General features: G+C 39.0%; 1 protein-coding gene across 2 annotated transcripts in view; it reads right to left on the bottom strand.

Annotated features, from left to right (window-relative positions):
- Nucleotides 1-24,855, bottom strand: part of atrnl1b (attractin-like 1b) — a 944,158-nt gene that overhangs the window by 386,576 nt on the left and 532,727 nt on the right. For both annotated transcript variants that reach the window (XM_043712811.1, XM_043712812.1), the window contains exon 25: nt 16,717-16,778. In XM_043712811.1, coding sequence (XP_043568746.1) covers nt 16,717-16,778 — 62 coding nt within the window. The remainder of the gene's footprint in view (nt 1-16,716; nt 16,779-24,855) is intronic.

The raw sequence follows: 24,855 nt of genomic DNA, 5'->3' as shown, positions 1-24,855 counted from the left end.
AGGTCAGGCTCACCGGTCTATAGTTCCCTGGCTTGTCTTTACTGCCCTTCTTAAACGGTGGCACGTTTGCCAACCTCCAGTCTTCTGGCACCTCACCTGTGACTATCGATGATACAAATATCTCAGCAAGAGGCCCAGAAATCACTTCTCTAGCTTCCCACAGAGTTCTCGGGTACTCCTGATCAGGTCCTGGGGATTTATCCACCTTTAACCGTTTCAAGACATCCAGCACTTCCTCCTCTGTAATATGGACATTTTACAAGACGTCACCATCTATTTCCCTACAGTCTATATCTTCCATATCCTTTTCCACAGTGAATACCGATGCAAAATATTCATTTAGTATCTCCCCCATTGTCTGTGGCTCCATACAAAGGCCACCTTGCTGGTCTTTGAGGGGCCCTATTCTCTCCCTCGTTACCCTTTTGTCCTTAATATATTTGTAAAAACCCTTTGGATTCTCCTTAATTCTATTTGCCATCGCTATCTCATGTCCCTGTTTTGCCCTCCTGATTTCCCTCTTAAGTATACTCCTACTTCTTTTACACTCTTCTAAGGATTCACTTGATCTGTCCTCTTATATCTGACATATGCTTCCTTCTTTTTCTTAACCAAACCCTCAATTTCTTTAGTCTTCCAGCATTCCCTATATCTACCAGCCTTCCCCTTCACCCTGACAGGAATATACTTTCCCTGGATTCTTGTTATCTCATTTCTGAAGGCTTCTAATTTTCCAGCCGTCCATTTATCTGCGAACATCTGCCTCCAATCAGCTTTCGAAAGTTCTTGCCAAATACCGTCAAAATTGGCCTCTCTCTAATTTAGAACTTCAACTTTTAGATCTGGTCTACCCTTTTCCATCACTATTTTAAAACAAATAGAATTATGGTCGCTGGCCCCAAAGTGCTCCCCCACAGACACCTCAGTCACCTGCCCTGCCTTATTTCCCAAGAGTAGGTCAAGTTTTGCACCTTCTCTAGTAGGTACATCCACATACTGAATCAGAAAATTGTCTTGTACACACTTAAGAAATTCCTCTCCATCTAAATCCTTAATACTATGGCAGTCCCAGTCGACATTTGGAAAGTTAAAATCCCCGACCATAACCACACTATTATTCTTACAGATAGCTGAGATCTCCTCACAAGTTTGTTTCTCAATTTCTCTCTGACTATTAGGGTCTATAATGCAATCCCAAGAAGGTGATCATCCCTTTCTTATTTCTCAGTTCTACCCAAATAACTTCCCTGGATGTATTTCCAGGAATATCCTCCCTCAGCACAGCTGTAATGCTATCCCTTATCAAAAATGCCACTCCCCCTCCTCTCGCCTCCCTTTCTATCCTTCCTATAGCATTTGTATCCTGGAACATTAAGCTGCCAGTCCTGCCCATCCCTGAGCCATGTTTCTGTAATTGCTATGATATCCCAGTCCCATGTTCCTAACCATGCCCTGAGTTCATCTGCCTTCCCTGTTAGGCCCCTTGCATTGAAATAAATGCAGTTAATTTATTAGTCCTACCTTGTCCCTGCCTGCCCTGACTGTTTGATTCACTTCTGTTCTCAGCTGTACCCGTCTCAGATTGATCTCTTTCCTTACTATCTCCCTGGGTCCGATCCCCCCACCTTACTAGTTTAAATCCTCCCAAGCAGTTCTAGCAAATTTCCCTGCCAGTATATTAGTCCCCTTCCAATTTAGGTGCAATCCGTCCTTCTTGTACAGGTCACTTCTACCCCAAAAGAGATTCCAATGGTTCAAATATGTGAAAAAAATATGAAGAAAGGATAAACAGAATGTCACTCTTCTTCAGAAAAGGCTAAGGAGTAGCTGAATAAAATACTTCAAAATTATAAAAGGTTTTCATACAATGTGTCCAGCTGTGGGTGACAGAATAACCAGTGGCCAGTCATGAAGAAATCAAAAGTATACTGAGAGTATAAAACTCACTACCAAAAGTGGTTGAACTTAAGAATATTGATGCATTCAGGGATGGCTGCATAAACTGGGCAGGGTATCGTATTAGAGGCTGAGAACAATAGATGTGGAAAAAGATAAATGAGAGGAAATTTCAGTGCAACATAAATGGACTGGTTGGATTGATAGGATATACAATTGAAAAACAAGCCAATGTAAATACTTATCCACTGGCACCAATGATTGATTAAAAACTTGTTCAGTCAGAAGTAGCTGACATAATAGTGCTATAATTTATAATTGCTACTAAACATTCCCTTTGAATGAGCAGTATTTGTTCCCAAAAACAGCTTTTTAAGAGTTTTATTCTTTTAGGTCTTTCTCCTAATCCATGTATGAACCAATCTTTATTTTACCTCGAAAACAATGATTTTAATGTATTATATAGATTTCTTCCCTTTTGCTTCCAGTTTAGTTAGCTTTTTGGATTCTTCAATCTAATTGGTCGAACATCTTTCCTGCTATTTACTCCGTTCAGAAATACCCCTATCGACAGTAACACTGACAAATCTGCTTAATCTGACAAATTTGGGGGCAGGTCTCTGTATAAAGTATATCAATACTATTCTTTTGCCACTCAAAGTAAATTTGGGGCTTGCATTACTATTAATTTTAGGGCAGGTCTCTGTATAAAGTATATCAATACTATTCTTTTGCCACTCAAAGTAAATTTGGGGCTTGCATTACTATTAATTTTAAGCCATTCTGAGAGTTTCTGCTATTGTCATCGTTATCAATGCAATTTCAGTGAGCTATGAAAAGTAGATACAGTTTGAATCAATGATATACAAGTTCTGACTTTCTTCCTTGCCAATAACTCTCCTTTTCTTCCTTTGTCTGTCTCTTCTGTCTTTAGTTGTTATCTCCTTTGCCAGCTCATGCGAGCTGCCTGACTCTCAGACACGTTCCCACAACTACTGTGAAACTACAAATGAGCAAAGGTAGTCCAAGTACAGTGTATCTAAAATTTCTGCATGGACAAAAGAGGTTCAAAACTCAGCTCATCACTACAGTAAGAGCAATTAATAAATGGTCAGTGAATGCTGGCCTTGTCAGTGATGACCATATTTCATCAACAAATAAAAAGGTAACTGCAATTAACTTTTATGAAGGTACCTGATAATGTACCACATGCTGGATTCGCAGTTAGAAGAGATGGCAACCCTAACTGTATAGTGTACATACATCACACAATACACTGAACCATCTCATTCTCAGTTGCAAACAAATTTTAAAATCTTAAATACCAAATTACACAATAGCAACACGGTCTACAAATTCTACACTGAAATTCTTGCACATTCACAATTTTTATTCGAATGTCTGAAAAGTATCAAAATGAATTCATTTAAACTAAACAGGGCAGTGCAACACTATCATCCAGTTTTCCAATTCCACCATTCCAAAAGCACTATGGTGGAGAGGCATGAGTCAATGGAAATGTGTTGCTGGAGAAGCGCAGCAGGTCAGGCAGCATCTGGGGAACAGGAGAATCGACGTTTCGGGCATTAGCCCTTCTTCAGGAATGAGGAAAGTTTGTCCAGCAGGCTAAGATAAAAGATAGGGAGGAGGGACTTGGGGGAGGGGCGTCGGAAATGTGATAGATGGAAAAAGGTCAAGGTGAGGGTGATAGGACAGATTGGGGTGGGGGCGGAGAGGTCGGCAAGAAGATTGCAGGTTAGGAAGGCGGTGCTGAATTTGATGGATTTGACTGAGACAGGCTGGGGGGAGGGGAAATGAGGAAACTGGTGAAATCCGAGTTCATCCCTTGCGCAGCAGGTCAGGCAGCATCTAGGGAATGCTTCTCCAGCAACACATTTCCATCTCTGATCTCCAGCATCTGCAGACCTCATTTTCTCTTCAGGCATGAGTCAATACCGATTTAGGCATGGTCCAAAATATGTTAATTCAGGAGGAAGGATAATGATAAATACTGCTCTGTTTAGTTTTGTCCTTCAGCCACGCAGCAAACAACTTGGAGACAGTTTTGCTTCCCTGTCAGTCGTTATGAGTTTGTTTGTTTTCACAATGCCACCATTCCAGCCACGTGAAATTTTGGTAAACAAGGTGAAGGTGAAATCTATTATTTCATGATTATATTTTTAAAAACCCTACTCTATCAATCTAGCCCAGATGTTTATTTTGGCCAGTAAACCAGAAGGGACACAGAAACGATCATATGGTCTCAGTAATGTCATTGCAAAACTAAATGATTCATAAACACATTCACTACTGCTGGAAGAGAAAACAAAAAGCTGCAATGCTGACCATAAATTATCTCGAGTATTAAACAATAACATCTGGCTTTGCAGAAACCTGCCAATTATCTTCACATCGGCTTAGCTTGTTCCTCAATGGATTTACATTCCTGATTGCAGTCCTCTCACCATCACTCTCCTGTAATAGCATATTTCAGTCAAGCCCTACATCAGTATTGACTCATCACACTCCAACCAGCGGTAGAACTGAAAAACTGAAATATGGTGTTGTCCTGTCAGTGTTCACTACAGTTGAAAATAGATTCTTCGATTTTCATTGTACAAGTCACCTTCACTAACCACAGCTTCCCAAAGCTCATGCAAGCTTCATGGCTTAGTAGCTTCTTTGGCCAGATTAGTGACTGTTAGGCCACCCATTTTCTTTGGTTACAACTCCCTGCCATCTATATTGAACAAATACTTTTGGAGCTCCTCCTCAGTAATATAATTAGAGTGGAAAGAAGCAGATCATTTATGGTTAGTGATTAGCTGAACTTCCTTTTTCCTCAGATAAATCTAAAGTAAACGTACCAATCAAAGAATTTGCATCAGTGTTCATTAAGGAGAGGAACATGAATCTTGAGATTAGAGATAGAAGTTTGATTAGTCTGGATCACGTTGGCATAAGTAGGGAAAATGTGTTGGGTAGGCTAGAGGTTATTAAGGTGGACAAATCCCCAGGACCAGATGGGATCTATACCAGGTTGCTGAGGGAGGCGCGAGAGGAAATAGCTGGGGCCCTGACAGATATCTTTGTGGCATCCTTAAATACAGGTGAGATGCCAGAGGACTGGAAAGTTGCTCATGTTGTCCCCCTGTACAAGAAGGGTAGTAGGGATATTCCGGGTAACTACACAACTGTGAGCGTGACGTCGGTGGTGGGAAAGTTGCTGGAGAGGATACTGAGGGATAGGATCTATTTATATTTAGAAAAGAATGGGATTATCAGTGATAGGCAACATGGTTTTGTGCAGGGCAGATCGTGCCTTACCAACTTAATAGAGTTCTTCGAGGAAGTAACCAAGTTGATAGATGAAGGCAGGGCTGTTGATGTCATTAACATGGACTTTAGTAAAGCATTTGATAAGGTTCCCCATTGTAGACTAATGGAGAAAGTGAAGTCACATGGTGTGCAGGATGTTCTAGCTAGGTGGATAAAGAACTGGTTGAGCAACAGGAAACAGAGAGTAGTAGTTGAAGGGAGTTTCTCGAAATGGAGGAAGGTGACCAGTGGTGTTCCGCCGGGTCAGTGTTGGGGCCACTGTTGTTTGTAATATACATAAATGATCTGGAAAAGGGCACTGTTGGTATGATCAGCAAGTTTGTGGATGACACGAAGATTGGTGGAGTAGCAGAACGCATTAGGGACTGTCAAAGAATACAGGAGGATATAGATAGACTGGACAGTTGGGCAGATGGATTTCAATCCAGACAAATGTGAGGTGATGTATTTAGGCAAGACTAATTCTCGAGCGAATTATACAATAAACGGTAGAGCCGTGGGAAAAGTTGATGGGCAGAGAGATCTGGGAGTGCAGGTCCATTGTACCCTGAGGGTTGCTGCACAGATGGATAGAGTGGTCAAGAAGTCAGATAGTATGCTTGCCTTCATTGGATGGGATGTTGAGTATAAGAGCTGGCAAGTCATGTTAAAATTATACAGGACATTGGTTCGGCTGCATTTGGAATACTGTGTACAGTTCTGGTCGCCACAATACCAAAAAGATGTGGACGCTTTGGAGAGGGTGCAGAGAAGGTTTACGAGGATGTTGCCTGGTATGGAAGGTGCTAGTGAAGAGAGGTTGAGTAGGTTAGGTTTATTTTCATTAGAAAAAAGGAGATTGAGGGGGGACTTGATTGAGGTTTACAAAATCATGAAGGGTATAGACAGGGTGGATAGAGACAAGCTTTTTTCCCAGGGTGAAGGATTCCATAACAAGAGGTCACACTTTCAAGGTGAGAGGTGGGAAGTTTAAGGGGGATACACGCAGCAAATATTTCACACAGAAGGTGGTGGGCGTTTGGAACGCATTGCCAGCAGGGGTGGCACGGTAGATTCACTTAAGATGTGTCTGGACAGATGCATGAGTAGGTGATGCTTAGGAATTGACCGATAGTTTAGACGGTACATTTGGATCGGCTCAGGTTTGGAGGGCCGAAGGGCCTATTCCTGGGCTGTAAATTTTCTTTGTTCTGTGCAATTGGCATGAGAAATTAGCAAGTGAATAGTTCATATGTTCTGGACAGAAAGGATTTGGAGACACCATGTAAGCCTGAACCAAAATATCAGAGTTGCACAAGATATATAGAGAGGTGCATGTTCAAATTGCCAAGATTTTGACTTAAACGCATGGCCTTGTTTTCATATCTTTCCCCTCATCTTCTGCTGAAAAAAATGCAGTACAGATGAAATACATATTATGATCAAACATTACTAAAAAGAGACATGCAGTGGAATCTTGTAGGGATCTGACTGACCCCAGCAAGACTCATCTTGACATCAAGTGCATCGCATTGTATTATTTATGTATTTACTGAGAGGAGAGATGAGTTTCTCACTAGGAAGTAGGGACTTGGTAATTAAGGGAGATTATTAAACATCACACTTCATTAACATTCAGTTTCATCCATTTGCATTTCACAGCTACAGGTACTGATGGCCTGTGCTTGAGCTGCAGTGTTGCATCAAAAATGCCAAGAACATCCAAAAAATTGTGTTCCATTTTTTCAACCACACAAAACGTACCGACAAAGATTAATATTGCTGAATCGCTATTCTGTACAGAGTAACATTTTTTTAACAAAGGCATCTTCTGACACAGAACACAAGTGTCACAATTAAGACTTAAGAAATTGCAATATCAAAATTTCATAAAATACCTACAGTGCGGAAGTGGGCCATTCAGCTCATCAGGTCCAAACCAATCCTCAGACACACTTCCCACCGTTTCCCTGAATTCACATCCCTGGACACCATGGGAAATTTAGCATAGCCAATCCATCTACCTGCACATCTTTGGACTGTGAGAGGAAACCAGAGTATCCAGAGGAAACACACACATACAAGAGGAGATTGTGCAAACTCCATACAGTCGGCCAAAGGTGGAATCAAACCGAGGTCCCTGGCGCTGTGAGGCAGCACTGCTAACCACTGAGCCCCACTTCTTTATGAATAGTTACTTCTCCATTGCATTGGGGAGGTTCAAAAGCATTGAAAGGCCCAGTACATTGGGTAATTGCCTCAAACACATTCAAAAGGCGCTGTTTGATTTCTTTAAGGGAAATATCTCAAAGGCAGAATTTATAATCTGAGCCAGACAATAATATAGCACCATATAAAATGATACTACAGCATCTTGCGTTTAACATTTATCATGTTCATTATCAGTGCTGATCAGGTCTATAGCAGGCTATTTACTATTTTCATTTTATCACTGATTTATGAGCATAAGATTGAACTAAGATAACAAAAGAATAAATCTTAAGAACATCAGAACATTATTTTTGTAATACCCTCTGACTACTTCTGCTCAAAGGCGAATGTTCGAGTGTTTCACCCATTTAAATCTGTTATATTTTATAATGACATTTGAGAAGTAACATTTTTAATTAACTGAAATAATCTGCCACAACAGCAGCATCTCCAACTCCATTGCTGGATGATTTTAAAATACATTATTTATAATAATCATGCCAAATGCACAAAGGAGCTAATCTTTTGAATGTGACCACAATTCCCCATGGTCAAAACAGCATTAGATTCAGAACAAGAGTTATAATTTTTCTTTATATCTATAAACAAGTTGTTCATTTTTTTTGATGCCTCTCTTTTCATAGAGACCTGTTACCTGACTTCATGCAGAGATTGGAGCAATATTTGGAAAGAAGATGTCATTTGATATAACTATTGTTTACTGTGAACACTAACTATCTTACACCATCTTAGCATATTCTTCAACTCCTCATCTGTGCCAAAAATGTTTTAATTCTGTGAACATTTTCTAACTCTGCACTCCAACTACCATTAAAGCATTGTTTCAAGCAACAATCTGAAATTATGTTTTAACATGCTTATTCTATATCACAACATTACAAAGGCAACCTTATCTTGCAAATCTACACATACCAGTATTGAATTGGATTGTATATAATAGTTCAGCAGCAGAATTGCTATTTTCACTACTCAGTTCTTTTCTATTTGAGGATGATGAGACACATTCACTTTTTTCACATTCTGTGCACACAAACTACAAGACGTATCAAAACAGCAAATTGCATTTGTTGGATTCTTTACTTGTGATAGAAAGACAATCATGCAACAATTTTCAGTTAGAGTCCTGCCAGAGATTATGGAACAAACAGAAACAATCTCCCTACAGCATTGGTTAAATAATCCATATCATTCCACTCCAGGTTTCTGTCTTTGTCAACTATTAGTGATAGCAATTATTTATCATCTTTACAACCTGTTTTCACACTGTTACTTTCCAGTTGGAGAATCCCTCATCTAGTAACAAAAAGATACAAAGGAGGCCATAAAAGAGGAGATTTTTTTTTTAAATGCTGTAGTTGGTCATTTAGAACCTACTCTTCATTCAGATGTGATTTTACCAAATCTCTTTCAACCTTTATACTGCATAATATTAATAGCTGCAATGATTGAGAATTCATTGCAAATCTTTGTTTAGCTATTTTAAATCTGAGCCATCTTGTTTTAATACTGGTTGAATGGCTTCTTCTGAAATTTGGCTGATACACAATACGACGTGAAGCACTCTTCCTCAACAGATTTACATGTGCAATATAAATCATAACGTAGTTGAAATAACCAGGGATGAAGAAAATAAAGCAAGCAATATTAAAGAATGAATAAGGACAACAATCACCTGAAAGCACTTCAAAACACTATTCTTGAAAAGGTTCTTGAAAGGGTAGAAGCACTGGAAATTGTTTCTATTTTTTGTCACAAACCCATCATAATTTTACACACTGCCAGAAAATCCTATCCATAAGCAGAACCACCTCAGCTTATTTGTAGGGATTCATCCCTGAAGATTCATCCTAGAAATCTTTTTTGAAGCCTCAACAAAGTCTTTTCACATCCCTCTGGTACCCATAATTGGAAATCGTAGTCACAGGAAGATCAAATTATTTTATATAGATTCAGCAGAAATTCTTCACTTATGCAGACCATACCTCTGTTTACAAAGCCCATCAAAAACATAGGTTCCAAAAGGGTACTCAATACAATCACACTTTTATCAGACAATAACACACAACTTGATCATTCAGACTATACTGCCAGCTCTGCTTCTTTGAATCTGGCTCGATGCAAATATCCTGACTAACATCCAAAAAACTTAATTTTGCACAAGCACTACAAACAATAACACTGTGTACAAATGAGAATATCTTGAATTTATTGGTGCATGTGTCCTGGTTTCACTTCAAATTTTCTAGTAATTTTGCAACAATTTATTGATCTGCAATAATGTGGCATTTCTATTCAGGTTTTAACAGAAAAATTACACTTTGCATTGAGCGATAAATATTTCATCATTTCAAATTAAAACTAACCACAATTTATAATAAAAGAACAAATGCTAGAAAACTGAAAAAAAAGTTTGAGAAATAATCAACAGATCAGACAGCATCTGAGAAGAAACAGAGTCAATGTTTCAGGTCTTTGATCTACACCAGTTCTGAATGTTTTTCTCAGCATAAGTGCTGACTAACACATTTCTTGATTCCAATGAAACAAGTAAATTCCTTTTTCCAACTCTCCGATAAAGCAGTTTTCTTGTGAACCTCTCATTCCCCTACAGGAAAAAGCCTAGCAGTAGTTATGAGAACTGGTTTGGCAGTTGGTCCAAAATTAAATATGAATTTCAAAAAGAAGCTACGAAAACGACAAAAAGTTCATTGAACAAAAATACATTGCAGTAATAAATTGTTGGTTTTTAATTTTGCTTTCGTTTTGGGTCAGCATTTGTTGCCCATCCTTAACTGCCTTGGAATTGGGGGTGGTGAGCTGTCTTCTGGAACTGCTACAGTCCTTGAGGTTTAGGGTACACGCAGATGTCATTAGGGAGGATTTTGAACCAGGAACAGTAAAAGAATGGTGATTATTAGTCCAAATTAGAATGGCATGTGACTTGGAGAGGAACTTGTAGCTGGTGGTTTTCCCATATGTTTGCTAACCTTCTCCATCTTGGTGGACAATTTTGAGAGTCAGAAGGTGCAATCTAAGGAACTTTGATGAATGCTTGCAGTGTACCTTGTTGATGGTATACATACGTTGGTGGTGGGAGGGAGTAAATATTTGTGGATGTGATACTAATCGAGCAGACTGCTTTATCCTGAATGGTGTCAAGCTCTTTCATCCATGTTTGGATCAAATCTGCAATGTGGTTAAGAGCTGAGTGGCCCTGACCGAAGCTAAGCTGTGCAAAAGAAATCTGGCAATTCCTTTGCAATGTGCTGCTGGACAACACTGTCAGTAATCCCTTCACCACTTTTCTGATAAGCGAAAGTAGATCGATAGGATTATAATTGGCTAGGTTGGATTGTTCTGTTTTCTGAATTGGAGGTGGGTAAGAGTGACTGCCCTGGACATCAGGGCTACATTTGACAATGTGGAGTTAATGGGAATCAGGGAGAAAACTCTCTGCTGGCTGGAGTCATACCTGGGACAAAGGAGGATAATTGTGGTTGCTGCAGGTAAATCATCTCAGTCTCTGGACATCACTGCAAGAGTTTTTCAAATAGTGCCCTATGCGCAACCATCTTCAGTTGCTTCATCTCCTCTTCCCTCACTGTAAGCTCAGAATTCAGGATGTCCCCAGGTAATCTCAGTGTTCAACACCACATACTTGGGCAATTTTCAGCTTTGTTGTGCAGATGACAGCATTATAGCTATACTGAAACAACTTGGCTGAAGCAAGTCGTCAGTACTATTGACAAAATATTGACAGAGCCCATTGTTTTTAGGCATAGATATTCTAGTTTTTTCACGTCAGACAACTGTGTCAGCACATAGCAATGTTTTGTGACCACAACAAACATTATAATAACACAAGTGAATAGAATTCAGAATACAGAATTTCAGGTTGGATAAATGTGACTTATTGCTTTTTGGTACAAAAAACAAGGGTAGGATTTATAAAATTAATGGTAGGGCCTTGGGTAGTGTTGTAGAACAAAGGGTACTAGGGTTTAGACACATAATTCTTTGAAGTTTGCGTCACATATAGACAGGGTGGTTAAAAAGGTATTAACACGCCTGCCTTCATTGCTCAGTCGTTTGAATATAGGATTTGGGAAGTCATGGTGAGGTGGTACAGTATGTTGGTGAGGTTTCTTCTGATGAACATGATGTGCAGTTCAGGCTGCCAGTTGTAGGAAGGATATTATTAAACTGGAGAGGACTCAGAAGAGATTGACTAGGATGTTGTTGGGTATGGAACATATGACTTACAAGAAAAAGGCTGCTCAAGCTGGGACGTTTTTCACTGGAGCAAGGATGTTGAGAGGTGACCTTATAACAGTTTATGAAATAATAAAAGGTATAGATAGAGTTAATAGTAGTTGTCTTTTCCCTAGGATAGGGGATTTCAAGGCTAGGGGGCACATTTGTAAGGTGCGAAGAGAGAGATTTTAAAAAGACATGGAGGCAATTTTTTTATACAGTGGGTGATTTGCATGAGGAATGAACTTCCTGAGGGAGTGGTAGATGTTTAAAAGGCATTTTGATAAATACATGAATATGAGAGATTTGGAGGAATATGGACAAGGAGTAGGCAAGTGGGAATAATTTAGCTTGGATTATGCTTGGCATGCACTGGTTGGACCGAAGGGTCTGTTTCCTTGCTGGGTGACTCTATATTTATTGAACCTATATTTAATGTCACCTTCAGTGTACCTTCAATTTTTTTTTTTGTCTAACACTATGTCAAGGTGTTGCCCCAACATTTGAGGTAGATGCACCTTGCTGACTGTAATGGCTTTTTAGATTAGATTAGATTAGATTACTTAGAGTGTGGAAACAGGCCCTTCGGCCCAACAAGTCCACACCGACCCGCCGAAGCGCAACCCACCCATACCCCTACATTTACCCCTTTAACCTAACACTACGGGCAATTTAGCATTGCCAATTCACCTGACCCTGCACATCTTTGTGACTGTGGGAGGAAACCGGAGCACCCGGAGGAAACCCACGCAGACACGGGGAGAATGTGCAAACTCCACACAGTCAGTCGCCTGAGTCGGGAATTGAACCCGGGTCTCTGGCGCTGTGAGGCAGCAGTGCTAACCACTGTGCCACCGTGCCGCCCATTGCCACCGTGCCGCCCATTGTCATCTGGAGCTCAGGGCCAGGATGAACCCCATCCTGCTGAGAGTATCCTGAACAGGTGCAGTCTCCTTATGCTGACCAGCTGGAGTCAAGCAGAGGAGAGCTGGAGAGATAGGACACCTCTGAAGTGACCTGAGTTGAAGGTCCAAGGGTGCATGCCTGGCTCTTCTCCCTGTTCGTGAGTCATTAACTACAGAATTCTTAGGTTCTGACTTGCTTGAGTATTCACAGTATTTTCTATCTGCCCTAACTGATCCAATTTTGGCCAATGGTAATTGTAAGGACATTGTTGGTAGGAAATTCAATGATGGCAATGAGAGGTTGGTTAGATTCTCTCAGGTTGGTGATTAGTGTTTGTGAGGCACACATATTATGTATTACTTACTAGTGCAATCTAGATACTGTCCAGATCTTGTGCATGTATGCACAGACTGATTATTCATCTGAGGAGTTCTAAATTAAAACTTACTGTTCATCACAACAGATGCTATTTATCACACTTTGTTTATCACAAGAAGCCAATTCTCATCTTATAGATGATGGATATAAAGTCATCAGTATCACAACTGAAGATGGTTAAGCTTGGGAACTCATGCAGCAACGCTCTGTACTGAGATGATTGGCTCAAACAATCACCTTCCTTTGTGTTAATTATAATGACTGCAATATTTCTGTGCATTCCAACTGATTTCAGTTTTGGCCTGGATGCCACACTCACTCAAAAGCTGACATGATGTCAAAAACAATACCTCTCACCTCACCTTCTGAATTTAGTTCTTCTGCTAACATTAAGACCAATGAGATCTGGAACTTAGCAATCCTGGTGACAAACATGAACAATGTTACATAGATTTTTGGTGAAGTGCTGTTTGGTAAGTATTGTTGATGACACATTCTATTATTTTGCTTATGCTTGAGAGTGGACTGATAGGATGATAACTGGCCATACTGGATTATCCTTTTTTTTTCTGTGGACAGGACTTAGCTGGGATATTTCTGTGTTTGGCAAATACCAGTGCTGTAGCTGCAAAAAAATAATTTGGCCAGAGCGCAAATCTTCAGCAGTATCGTTTAGAGGTCTTCAGAGACTGTAACTAGTGTGTTCATCCATTTCTTGATATTAATTGGAATCAAACTAGTTAAAGACTGGATTCTGTGATGACCAACATTGCAATATAAACCTAAGATGGATAATCCAATCAAAGTTTCTGGCTGAAGATGGTAATTACTTTATCCTTTGAACTCTCACACCAAGTTTCAGAATCATTGAAGATGGGCCTGTACATGCAACTTTCTTTGCCTATTTCTTGCCTAGCTGCTTCTCATTATTCACAATTGGATATAGTGGGGCTTCAGACCTCAAATCTCATACATTGATCGTGATATTGCTCTGTCTGTAGCACTCTGTTTCAGCTTTGTAGCATGCATATAATCCCCCGTTGAAACATTTGTTAGGTTGGCATCTCATTCTAATTAACGACTCGCTCTTCTATAATCTTAATGGAACCTTGTGGTAATGGTTGAGTGAGCTATCCCTTATTGGGCAATGTGGTTGAAAGAGATTCAATTAAACAGATTGAAATTGAGTGCAATCTTGAGGTCTCTTGTGTAACAGTGGTAGTTTCCCTGCCTCTAAGTCCTGGGTTCAGGTTCCACCTGCTCCAGAGGTGTGCAATAACATATCTGAACATTTTGATTAAAAATGCCCATACTGCACCACCAAACATGATTGATGAGTTGTCTTTGAGGCTATTATGCATGAAAAATATTCTAAACAGGGAAACAGGCTATTTTACAAAGACTACCCATTACAGCACAGTCCCAGCAACAGGCATGTACTTTATCAGATTCATAACTGAGGTTGCAATCTAATTTCTAGACCAATATTTCAGCTTGCCTGATAAATGTCTCAAATCTTTGGTGCTTAAAGATAAGACAAAAGATTTAGGTGGAATGATTAAAAAAATACGTAAAGAAATTAGGACGTAAACAAAATGAATTATACTGAAACTTTTCAAACAACATAAATTTGAAAGCAACAAATCACAACTTATAATTTAAGCTTTAAAAAGTCAGGACCCTAATAATTACAGTTTTGTTAACTTGTTGCCTGCAGTCAGTATGACAGATGCATATTATAAAATAAATCTTAAGTGTAGACAACGATGTTAAAGTAACAAGATGATGAATCAGTGATTAAACGCATAAGTCCACAAGAAAGCAATGCTGTAATACTGCTGAACAATAGTAGCATTAGCACAATATGTAGTAGTAATTACAAAACAGAAAAACTGTTGCAGCCCTACCACCATGGGTTGCTGAAGTATTTGAACTGGAAAGATCTGATAATAAATACTAATCTGCTTAACTTATCTTTGCCAGGAAATAACTATTATAACTAATGCCCACAGCATTCTCATAGTTCAAAAGAGGGAACTGCAACAAGGTTCCTGTATCTGTCTAATATTAAAATGCATGTGTATAATGGACAATTGAAGAGAAAAGTATTGAGCTTGGCTAACACATTGTGCTTGAACAGCATGCTAGCACTGATATCTAGCTATAATTCTAACCAACGTGAATTTTGTTTTACTACTCACTTGTGGGTGTCACTGGCTGGCAAGCATTTATTGCCCATTCTTAGCTGCCTTTGAACGGAATAGCTTGTCAGGCCATTTCAGAGGGCAGTTGAGAGTAAACCAAATTGCTGTGGGTCTGGAGTCACATGTACAGGTGAGCATGACAGATTTCCTTGAAGAATATTAGTGAACTAGATGGGTTTTCTAACAATCGACAATGCATTCATGGTCATCAGTAAATTTTAAAATTCAGATTACTGCTGAATTCAAATTTCACCATCTATTATGGCAGGATTTGAACTTGAATTTCTGGATTAATAGACTAGTGATAATACCAGTAGACCATCACCTCCCCTGAAGAATTATGAAGCATAAAATCACTCCAATCAGTCTCTTCAACAGAAATAAAAAGAAAGATAACAAAATGAAAGGTGAAAAGTAAAGTCTCCATTTCACCCTTGCTTTAAATAAAGCATTGCAATAATCCAAAAATGTAAAATTATTCCTTAAATCTACTATTCTCAGCTAAAGGCATTCTAGGAAATGCAAGCTATGTTCTTCATAACAAAAACTTACAGCGAGTCTGAAGCTATTCAAATGTATTTACTTAAACTGCCTTAGCTGGGAAGACCTAATTCCTATAAGTTCATGAATCTGTTACTGACCATGAAACATTTGTGAAACCATCCAAGGAATACTACATTCAAGTTAGCAAATTGTAAATAAAAAGACAGGGAAATATCAGGAGATTATCCAATGTATAATCATGAAGTCATGAACAGAATAGGAAGTTAAGTTTAGTTTCATTGAAAGAAAACATAAAACACTAAGATGGATATGAGAAGTTTTCTCTCTAAAGAAAAAGGGAATGGCCAAGGTGGATATTGAAAATGGTTTACTGCAAAGAGAGGACAAAGCATAATAAAAATCTGAAAAAGCCATGAATGAGTTTGAAGGACATCAATTTATCAAACAAAAACTTCTCAGCAGTGCAGTTAATATAAAGTGTCAAAACATTCAATAAAAATTGGAATAATTTCTTATCCAACAAAAATGGAAAAGTCTGGATGAGACAGAAGAAAGTCTTTCTGGAATTTAAAAAAGAAATGTTGGTTAGTTGCAAACAGCCACATTTGCAAACAGCCAGTCTAATAGTGAATGGAGAAGGATAGATCCAATTCCTCCAGCAACAACTCGCTTTTATCCGCTATTGGACAATTTGGCATTCATGAATAAGCCTGACAACCTAACTGTGGGTCTGCAACCAAAGAGTTCAAGTTGCATAAATGCTTCATCAGTGAGAAAATGCTGAGAGAGGCAGACAGAGAGAAAGAAAGAAAGAGAGAAAGAAAGAAGGAAGGAAAGAGAGAAAGAAAGGAAGAAAATGGGAGGGGGGGGGGAGAAGAGAGAGAGAGATTATCTGAATTGCTTCATATTTCTAGCCAATTAAATTGTTGGAACTGTATGCAAATTTTATACATGCATTTTTGGAAACAATGAGTATTCCACATGAGTTATTAGACTAATTTAACGCTTTAAAATAGGTTCATACCTGAAAAATGTAACAAAGAATTGGACGAGATCCATAAAGCTACTGTGTTGTGAAAAGGAAATCTGTGGAAGAGACATTTGAAATATAAAAATTACTATATCTTGAAAATAACATATGGGCATATCCAAAATTTATTCACTTTTTAAAAACATTTGAGAATATTATAATCAGATTCTTTTTACAACAAAATCACAAGTTGAGTTTCTCAAGTGCTTGCTGCATTGTTAATTGAACTTTAGTAGGATATAAGTTTGATTAATTCTTCAAGTCTGACAAACAACTACCAAATTCATGATGTTTCACTGCTATGAAAGGAGCTATCCAAAAAAGATAATGCCCTAATTATTCAAGAACTTTGCATACCATGGATATTTGTAAAATCATAAATAACAGAGTTAATATATACCACTTCCAAAATACTATCCAAAGTTTAAAAAGTATCATATTAATGGTTTTAGCTTGCACTAATGATCATATAAAAATAAAAACAAAATGACTGGAATCCTGAATGTTAGGATTTTAACAGGTTTACAAGCTGCACTAACTGTGAAGCCACCCTGTAGTAGTTAGACACAGCTGTTGTCAGCTTCGTCTAAAATAAAAATACAATCATAACCTCCACTGAAAGATTGCAGCGTAACCATAATAAGTAGCTGTTATTACACACTGACTTTTTTCCAAAAAAACTCATTTGCAATGTTTTGCACAGAAATGACAAATAAATTTGATGTGACACAAGGCTATTAGTGACCATCTGGCAAATACAATAATAACAGAACTTCACTGTTTGCAAACAGCAGGCCTCTCTCATTTTACTAGTCTAAGAATAACTCTGCCGCGAAACTGAAAACTAGCCAATCTACACCCAACAATAATGCTCATATGAGAACACAAATCCACCGATCAATAGTTGATCTTTTTACTTGTACTTTGTCTAATCTAATCTACCACATTTGCATGATCCAATAGTTAGATGGGCCACCTACTACATAATAAGTCCTACAGACAAGGAAGGTACTGTACTTTTTTTGGAATAACAATAGAAGCAATACATTTTGCTTCAGTGCTACGAGTTAAAGAGTTGAAAATTCAGTTAGAATTTCTATTTCAGATTGTTATTCAGTGACCTAGGCAAGCATTGCCACCAGCTGTGGACAAAATCATCTGTGATGCCCAATGAATACTATATTAATGCTTGATCTTTTAGTTTCCACATGTGAATTAATGCAAGATATGGAGGGTTTCCAGTGTCCATGGAACAATACGCCAGTATCTTTGCTGAGGGATGAGTGGGAAGGGTCAGTGTTTAACAGGAAAAACATGGACATTTTATAATTAAATTATTGCACTATGATTTTACCAGTAGTAGGGAAAGAGAACACCTCTTGTGAACATGACAGCATTCTCCAATAATTGATTTGTTTAATACATTCCCAATTTGTAATTGCCACAAGGAACAAAACAATAAAAACCAGTTTACATTGTTGCAACATCTGTTTATGACCTCAGAAAGGCATGCTGTGTTTCGTTGTTGTGATATTGTGGTTGATGAGATGGGTGAGCGAAGCTGTTTGCCATTGTGCTGACTCGACTGACCTTCAAAAATTGATCTGCTTAAATTACCAAAACAGACACACCAAAAAAGATCCAATCTCCACTTCCCAAAAGGCCATACATGCATTCATTTTATATCAGTTATGTGACTATATTCTCAGTATCATAAGCTCCTAACATACCTTAATTTTCTTAAAATGCTCATTAAGCTAATAAACCTCAGTTTGTCCTTTCTAGATCTCACATTACAGGAGTCTCTAATAGGACTAGTACAGGAGCAGTAATTTTAATCTTCAATTTAAATTGGTAATTATGTCACACTTAAGGAAAGTGTGCATCTATATAATATCTGCGCAAGGCCAAATTATTCTATAAAGCTGCAAGATGTTAAAAACTATTTGACAAAAAATAAATAGAAGAAAATTTAGAAAAAGATCATTCCCCTGTCATTTCTGCCACCTTCCCCAGAATGCCACCACCAAACCCATCTTCTCCTCCCTTTCACTCTCACTGTCCCATGAACACTGTTCTCTCTATGACAGCTTGGTCAGAACACTTCTTCATTCCCCTATGGCACCTACCTATGCAATCACAGAAGGTGCAACACTTACCTCTTCACCTCCGCCCTCCATACTGGCCAAGGCCTCAAACACACTTCCCGGTGAAGAATCTTTTTACTTGTACTTCGCCTAATCTAGTCTACCACATTTGCTAATTACAACATAGTAACCTTTACATTTGCAAAACCAAACACAGACTGGGTAACCACTTTGTAAAACAGCTCTGCTCTTGTCCACAGGAATGTCTCTGACATTGCATCCTCTTGCCATTTCAATAAGCCCCCTTGCCCTAATGCTAATGTTTCTCTCCTGGGCCTGCTGTCAAGTGTCAATGAAGGATAACACAAGTAGAAAGAACACCACCTCATTTTCTGCTGTAGGTACTTTAAAGCCTCTAGGACTCAATGCTAAATTCCACAACTTCATGATGTTTATCCTCCATTTCTCTCACCTTCTTCTTCCCACTTACCCCATCTACCAAAAGGCATTGTTTTGTTTGTGTCTTCTTTAATTTGCTCTCAGTCAACAAGATCCATTTTCATCCTTTCACACCTAAAATTTACTACCATTTTACATTTTACACCCCATGGTTTGGTAGGACTATGGCAACTTCTTATTTCTCTTTCACTCCAATTAGCAATCCCTTTGTCTTTAGCACTGTGTCACCTTGTCAATTATTCCAATTGCCCTTCCTATGCCTTTGTTAAAAGAATAAAAAGCATTTTCTAATCTCTTTCAGTTCTGAAGAAAAGTGATATTGGACTAAAAGCATTAACTCTGTTTCGCTACCCATAGTTGATGTCAGACCTACTGAAATCTCCAAGAATTTTCTCTGTTTGTTACAGCTTCCTCACCTATTTAGGAACTGGAGTGGGTACTGATTCCACAGCGAGCACTACCTTATAATAGATAAGATTTTCATCAGAATGAACACACTATAAAGTCCTGAATTACTGCACTTTGCATGTGTTACATTGTTAGGGAGAATAAGACCAATTGAAAATGGTGCACTGGCTTGAGGTCGTACATACCAATAAAATATAAAACAAATGATACCTTCTGACAACTGATCAAAATGACGATGATTTTTTTTTAACTACAACCAAAGAGAATGTCAAATATTTAAAGAGCAGAGAGAGATCAAGACATTCTGTCAGATATGTTTCATCCAGAACTTAGGTTTCACGAGTAGTTGGTGAATACGAAGTCATTTGTAAATTCGAATGAATTTTACTTCTGGAAATTATTTTCTCTCCCTTCAATCCTGCGTTACTTAGCAACTATAAATTCTTGAAATTTGTTAACAACTTCGGTTTGTTCAGTCAGTTGTCCATGAAGAAGCAAAAGGGTTGAACATTCAAGAAATTGTACTGAAGACTTGTGCTCCAGAACTTGCCGTTCCCGTAACTAGGTTTTTTCAGGACAGTCGCAGGCTGGCATTAGATTTTTAGATTACTTTACAGTGTGGAAACAGGCCCTTCGGCCCAACAAGTCCACACCGACCCGCCGAAGCGCAACCCACCCATACCCCTACACATCTACCCCTTACCTACCACTACGGGCAATTTAGCATGGCCAATTCACCTGACCTGCACATCTTTGGACTGTGGGAGGAAACCGGAGCACCCGGAGGAAACCCACGCAGACACGGGGAGCATGTGCAAACTCCACACAGTCAGTCGCCTGAGGCGGGAAATGAACCCGGGTCTCTGGCGCTGCGAGGCAGCAGTGCTAACCACTGTGCCACCGTGCCGCCCATCGTGCCGCATCTGCTGACAATGTGGAAAGTTGCAAACTTATGTCCTGTTCACAAAAAAAACCAACCTGCCAATGACTTCCCTATTAATCTACTTTGATTTGATTTAATATTATTCTTGGAGATTTCAGTAGGTCTGACATCAACTATGGGTAGTGAAACAGAGTTAATGCTTTTAATAAAGGTAATAAAACAGTATGCAGAATCTAGTGGTACAGCTGTATAGAAAGTGCAGTTAATCATCAACTCTAATACATTGAGAGATCCATTCATATGTTTGTAACAATGGGGAAGAAACTGTTCTTAAATCTGTTGGGTGCGTGTTTTCAAACATCTATATCCTCTGCCCAATGGGAGAGAGTGGAAGAGAGTATAACCAGTTAATTATGTTGGCTGCTTTCCCAAGGCAGCGGGAAATATAGATGGAATCAATGGAAGGAGGGCTGGTTTTCATGATGGATTGGACTGCACTCACAATTTTCTGTAATTTCAGTTGCCATGCCAAGCAGTGATGCATTCAGACAGGATGTTTTCTATGGCACATCTATAAAACCGGTAAGAGTCATTGTGGACATGTCAAATTTCTCAGAGTATTGAGTACAGGAGTTGGGAGGTCATGTTGCGGCTGTACAGGACATTGGTTAGGCCACTTTTGGAATATCGCATGCAATTCCGGTCTCCTTCCTATTGGAAGGATGTTGTGAAACTTGAAAGGGTTCAGAAAAGATTTACAAGGATGTTGCTAGGGTTGGAGGATTTGAGCGATAGGGAGACAATTAATTGGCTGGGGCTATTTTCCCTGGAGCATTAGAGGCTGAGGGGTGACCTTGTAGAGGTTTATAAATCATGAGGGGCATGGATAGGGTAAATAGACAAATTCTCTTCTCTGGGGTGGGGGAGTCCAGAACTAGAGGGCATAGGTTTAGGGTGAGATGTGAAAGATATAAAAGAGATCTGAGGGGCAATTGTTTTCATGCAGATGGTGGGGTGTATGGAATGAGCTGCCAGAGGAAGTGGGGGAGGCTACTGCGATTGCAACATTTAAAAGGCATCTGGATGGGTATATGAATAGGAAGGATTTGGAGGGATATGGGCCAGGTGCAGGCAGGTGGGACTTGATTGGGTTGGAATATCTGGTCGGCATGGACAAGTTAGCCCGAAGGGTTTGTTTCCATGCTGTACATCTCTATGACTCTATTAAGTGTATAAATCCTGCTGTTATTTGCATTTCAAAATGTAGCATCGCGCATTCATCTAAATTAAACTCCATCTGCCACTCCTCAGCCCATTGGCCCATCCGATCAAGATACCTTTCTACTCTGAAGTAACCTTGTTTGTTGTCCACTACACCTCCAATTTTGGTGTCATCTGCAAACTTACTCACTATACCTCCTACGTTCTTCACAGGAAGCACAGGGCAATTGATATGCTAATTGTAAAGTCTTTGAGTAATTGTTTCTATGCAACAGCTTACAACAGCCAGTGGGAGAAATAAACTGGCTTTCTTCAAGCTTTGCTAACTTTTACTGTGGAGACATAGTGACACAGCTTTTTTCCAGTTTGGAGACCTTGTGCCTCTGTAGTTCACACAGACAAGCTGTGAAACTTCCCAGGAACCAGAGAGTTGTTGTCAGCCTGATGACCTCTGGCATCCACAACCTATTGCTAGCCAAATCTCTCTCTGCATGCACACACTGTTGCTGCCCAACCAACTAAGGGACATTGCAGCATAATTGTCGCCTTAACTGTGACCATTGTGAAGAGGGAAAAGGAACCAGGTGGAAAGATTAAGGACCAGAAAATCCAAGCAGGCAAAAAAGATCATTTCAGTGAACACTGTGGACAGAAGCCATTGATGTGCTTCCCAATTTCTTTTTCTTTCCACCCATAGCATGCATGAGTGAGAGCGTGAGTGAGTGAGAGTGTGTGAGAGTGAGTGAGAAGGGATTAGAATTTTAGCAAGCAGGGTTATATGCCAACAGTTTATAGTTGAATATTGTAATTCGAACAGTCCTTTTACAATGTAAAGCCTGTGTTTTTAAATTTACAATAACAGTTGTGCTTATTATATACAAAAACCTAGACCATACAAAAACCTATTTTCTGTTAGCCTGGTGTTATCAAAAGGCAAACTGGGGTCTTTGCATATTTAGATTTTTTTTTTAAAAAGCATTTGTGATGACTCCAGGAATACTGGGCTTTTATTCTAAGCAGGAGAAAGTGAGGGCTGCAGATGCTGGAGATCAGAGCTGAAAATGTGTTGCTGGAAAAGCGCAGCAGGTCAGGCAGCATCCAAGGAACAGGAGAATCGACGTTTCGGGCATAAGCCCTTCTTCAGGAATGCTACCCAAGCATGCTACCTAAATGAGATGTGACAGTTGGCTTTTCATTTTTCCTTCTGTTTACTAAACGTTAATATTAACAACTGTTTAAAGGCTTTACAAATTGTATTGTTCCCACATTCAACAAAGACAAGACATTATGCTGCAATTGGTGTTAGGGAGAAGGGAGGAACTCCTTCAAATTGGATTCAAATAGGGTGTGGCATTAAGGACAAGTAGCCACTGCAGCTTCAGTCTTAAAGCTACAGTTACAAATGACATCTGATGTGACAGGTGATGTAAAGTGGTCATACATTTACAGACATGAAACTCTACGTCCAATAAAGTGTCACCCATGCCCTTGTGCCCTCAGAAGCTTTCCTTCTGCCCATCACTGGTGATGGGCACGATAGCAAGAGCATGCACTGTCGAAGTGTGGTGCATTTATATATGCTAAGCAATGAAGAATTGCTTGAAATAATTCACTAGAGCTCTCAGAGGGAAACTCTGCACGAAACTCCCTGAAATTGACACTTGGCTGATTTTTGTTAAAACTCAGTCTCTTGTTTCTAGCTGGGTGACCACAACATGGACAAACACAGACATTCTTCACTACTTTTATTTGAAATTGGCATCTTTCAAATAGTACTTCAAACCAAAAACATGTTTAATTGATCAGATTGAAACAAAATATATGTCTTGTAGCACAGGATGAAGAGGAGCATTCCAGTGTTCTTCTGAGCATGTATTTATTTGTCATTTTATCAAATTTATAGTCTTGTGTTAAAATCTGCCATGTTTGTCTATATATCAGATTTGTTTTTAAAAAATCTTAATACATATTGATGTAATCTTGTTGAATTTTCTCTGGCAATTTAAGAAGGGAAAAAGACAACGATATACCTCAATTTATCCATTATATCCCTGGGATGAAAGTATTGTTTAAAAAAATAATTTTCTCACATCTTAATGCTGTCAGAAATATTCCCAAAATAGGAACAAAGGAACAGAAATTGTGTACAAAACTGAAGAAGTAACTTCAACATCTGTATCATCCTTTTCCTTTGTGTCAAAGTACATAAAGAAAACAAAAAGTCCTCCTCAGCAGAAACTAACCAGCTTACAAATGAAATGCCTCAGTACTGCTTATATTACCCATTATTATTGATTTGTACCTATTGCTGTTATCCTCAACAGGCCAAACTGAGGACTGTATCGCAGGCTTCCCTTGTCTTCGAATATCAGTTTTGATGCCTGGATTCCTATTGAAAATACACTTTTTGTCTTCAAAGTTGAATATTTTAACCAATCACTAACTGACAGCTAAAATTGGGTTAAGCATATCCAGAGTATATTGGAATGCCATGCGTTGCAAAGATGTAAAAATGAAGATCATTACAAAGTGAATGCTGAATAGTTTGGCGCTACTACAGCTTTGTAGCATTGTCCTTTGAAAATATGGGAAGGGCCATCTATTTGAAAAACAATGGGACACACTCACAGGGGAAGCTATAAGCGTTGTGATCATGTTTCTGCAAACAAAACTACTTGGCAAAGAAATACACTGGCATTTTAAAAGATTTTCTGAAGTAATACAATGAAACACTCTGTGAAAGTCACTTTTGTGCAGGTTACAATATTGTAATTGTTCAAGGATGTTGTAATGTCAGCAATTGTTGAAAGTTGTTTCACTCAAAGAAAATCATTGTCAAGTAAACCATTACAATCCAAAACTGATTGTCTCATATTTAATAGAAATGTGAGAATTTTCACAAGAAAGACTGGCAAGTAAATGAGCAACTAACGTCCAAACCAAACATTTTTAAATGGAGGAGGAGGAAGTGAGGACTGCAGATGCTGGAGATCAGAGTTGAAAAGTGTGCTGCTGAAAAAGCACAGCCAGTCAGGCAGCATCCGAGAAACGGGAGAGACGACATTTCGAAGATAA

This window comes from Chiloscyllium plagiosum, chromosome 22 (assembly GCF_004010195.1).
Source record: "Chiloscyllium plagiosum isolate BGI_BamShark_2017 chromosome 22, ASM401019v2, whole genome shotgun sequence".
NCBI classification, from domain to species: Eukaryota; Metazoa; Chordata; class Chondrichthyes; order Orectolobiformes; family Hemiscylliidae; genus Chiloscyllium; species Chiloscyllium plagiosum.
The sequence above is the reverse complement of the archived record's forward strand: the minus strand, read 5'-3'. Positions and strand labels throughout refer to the sequence as shown.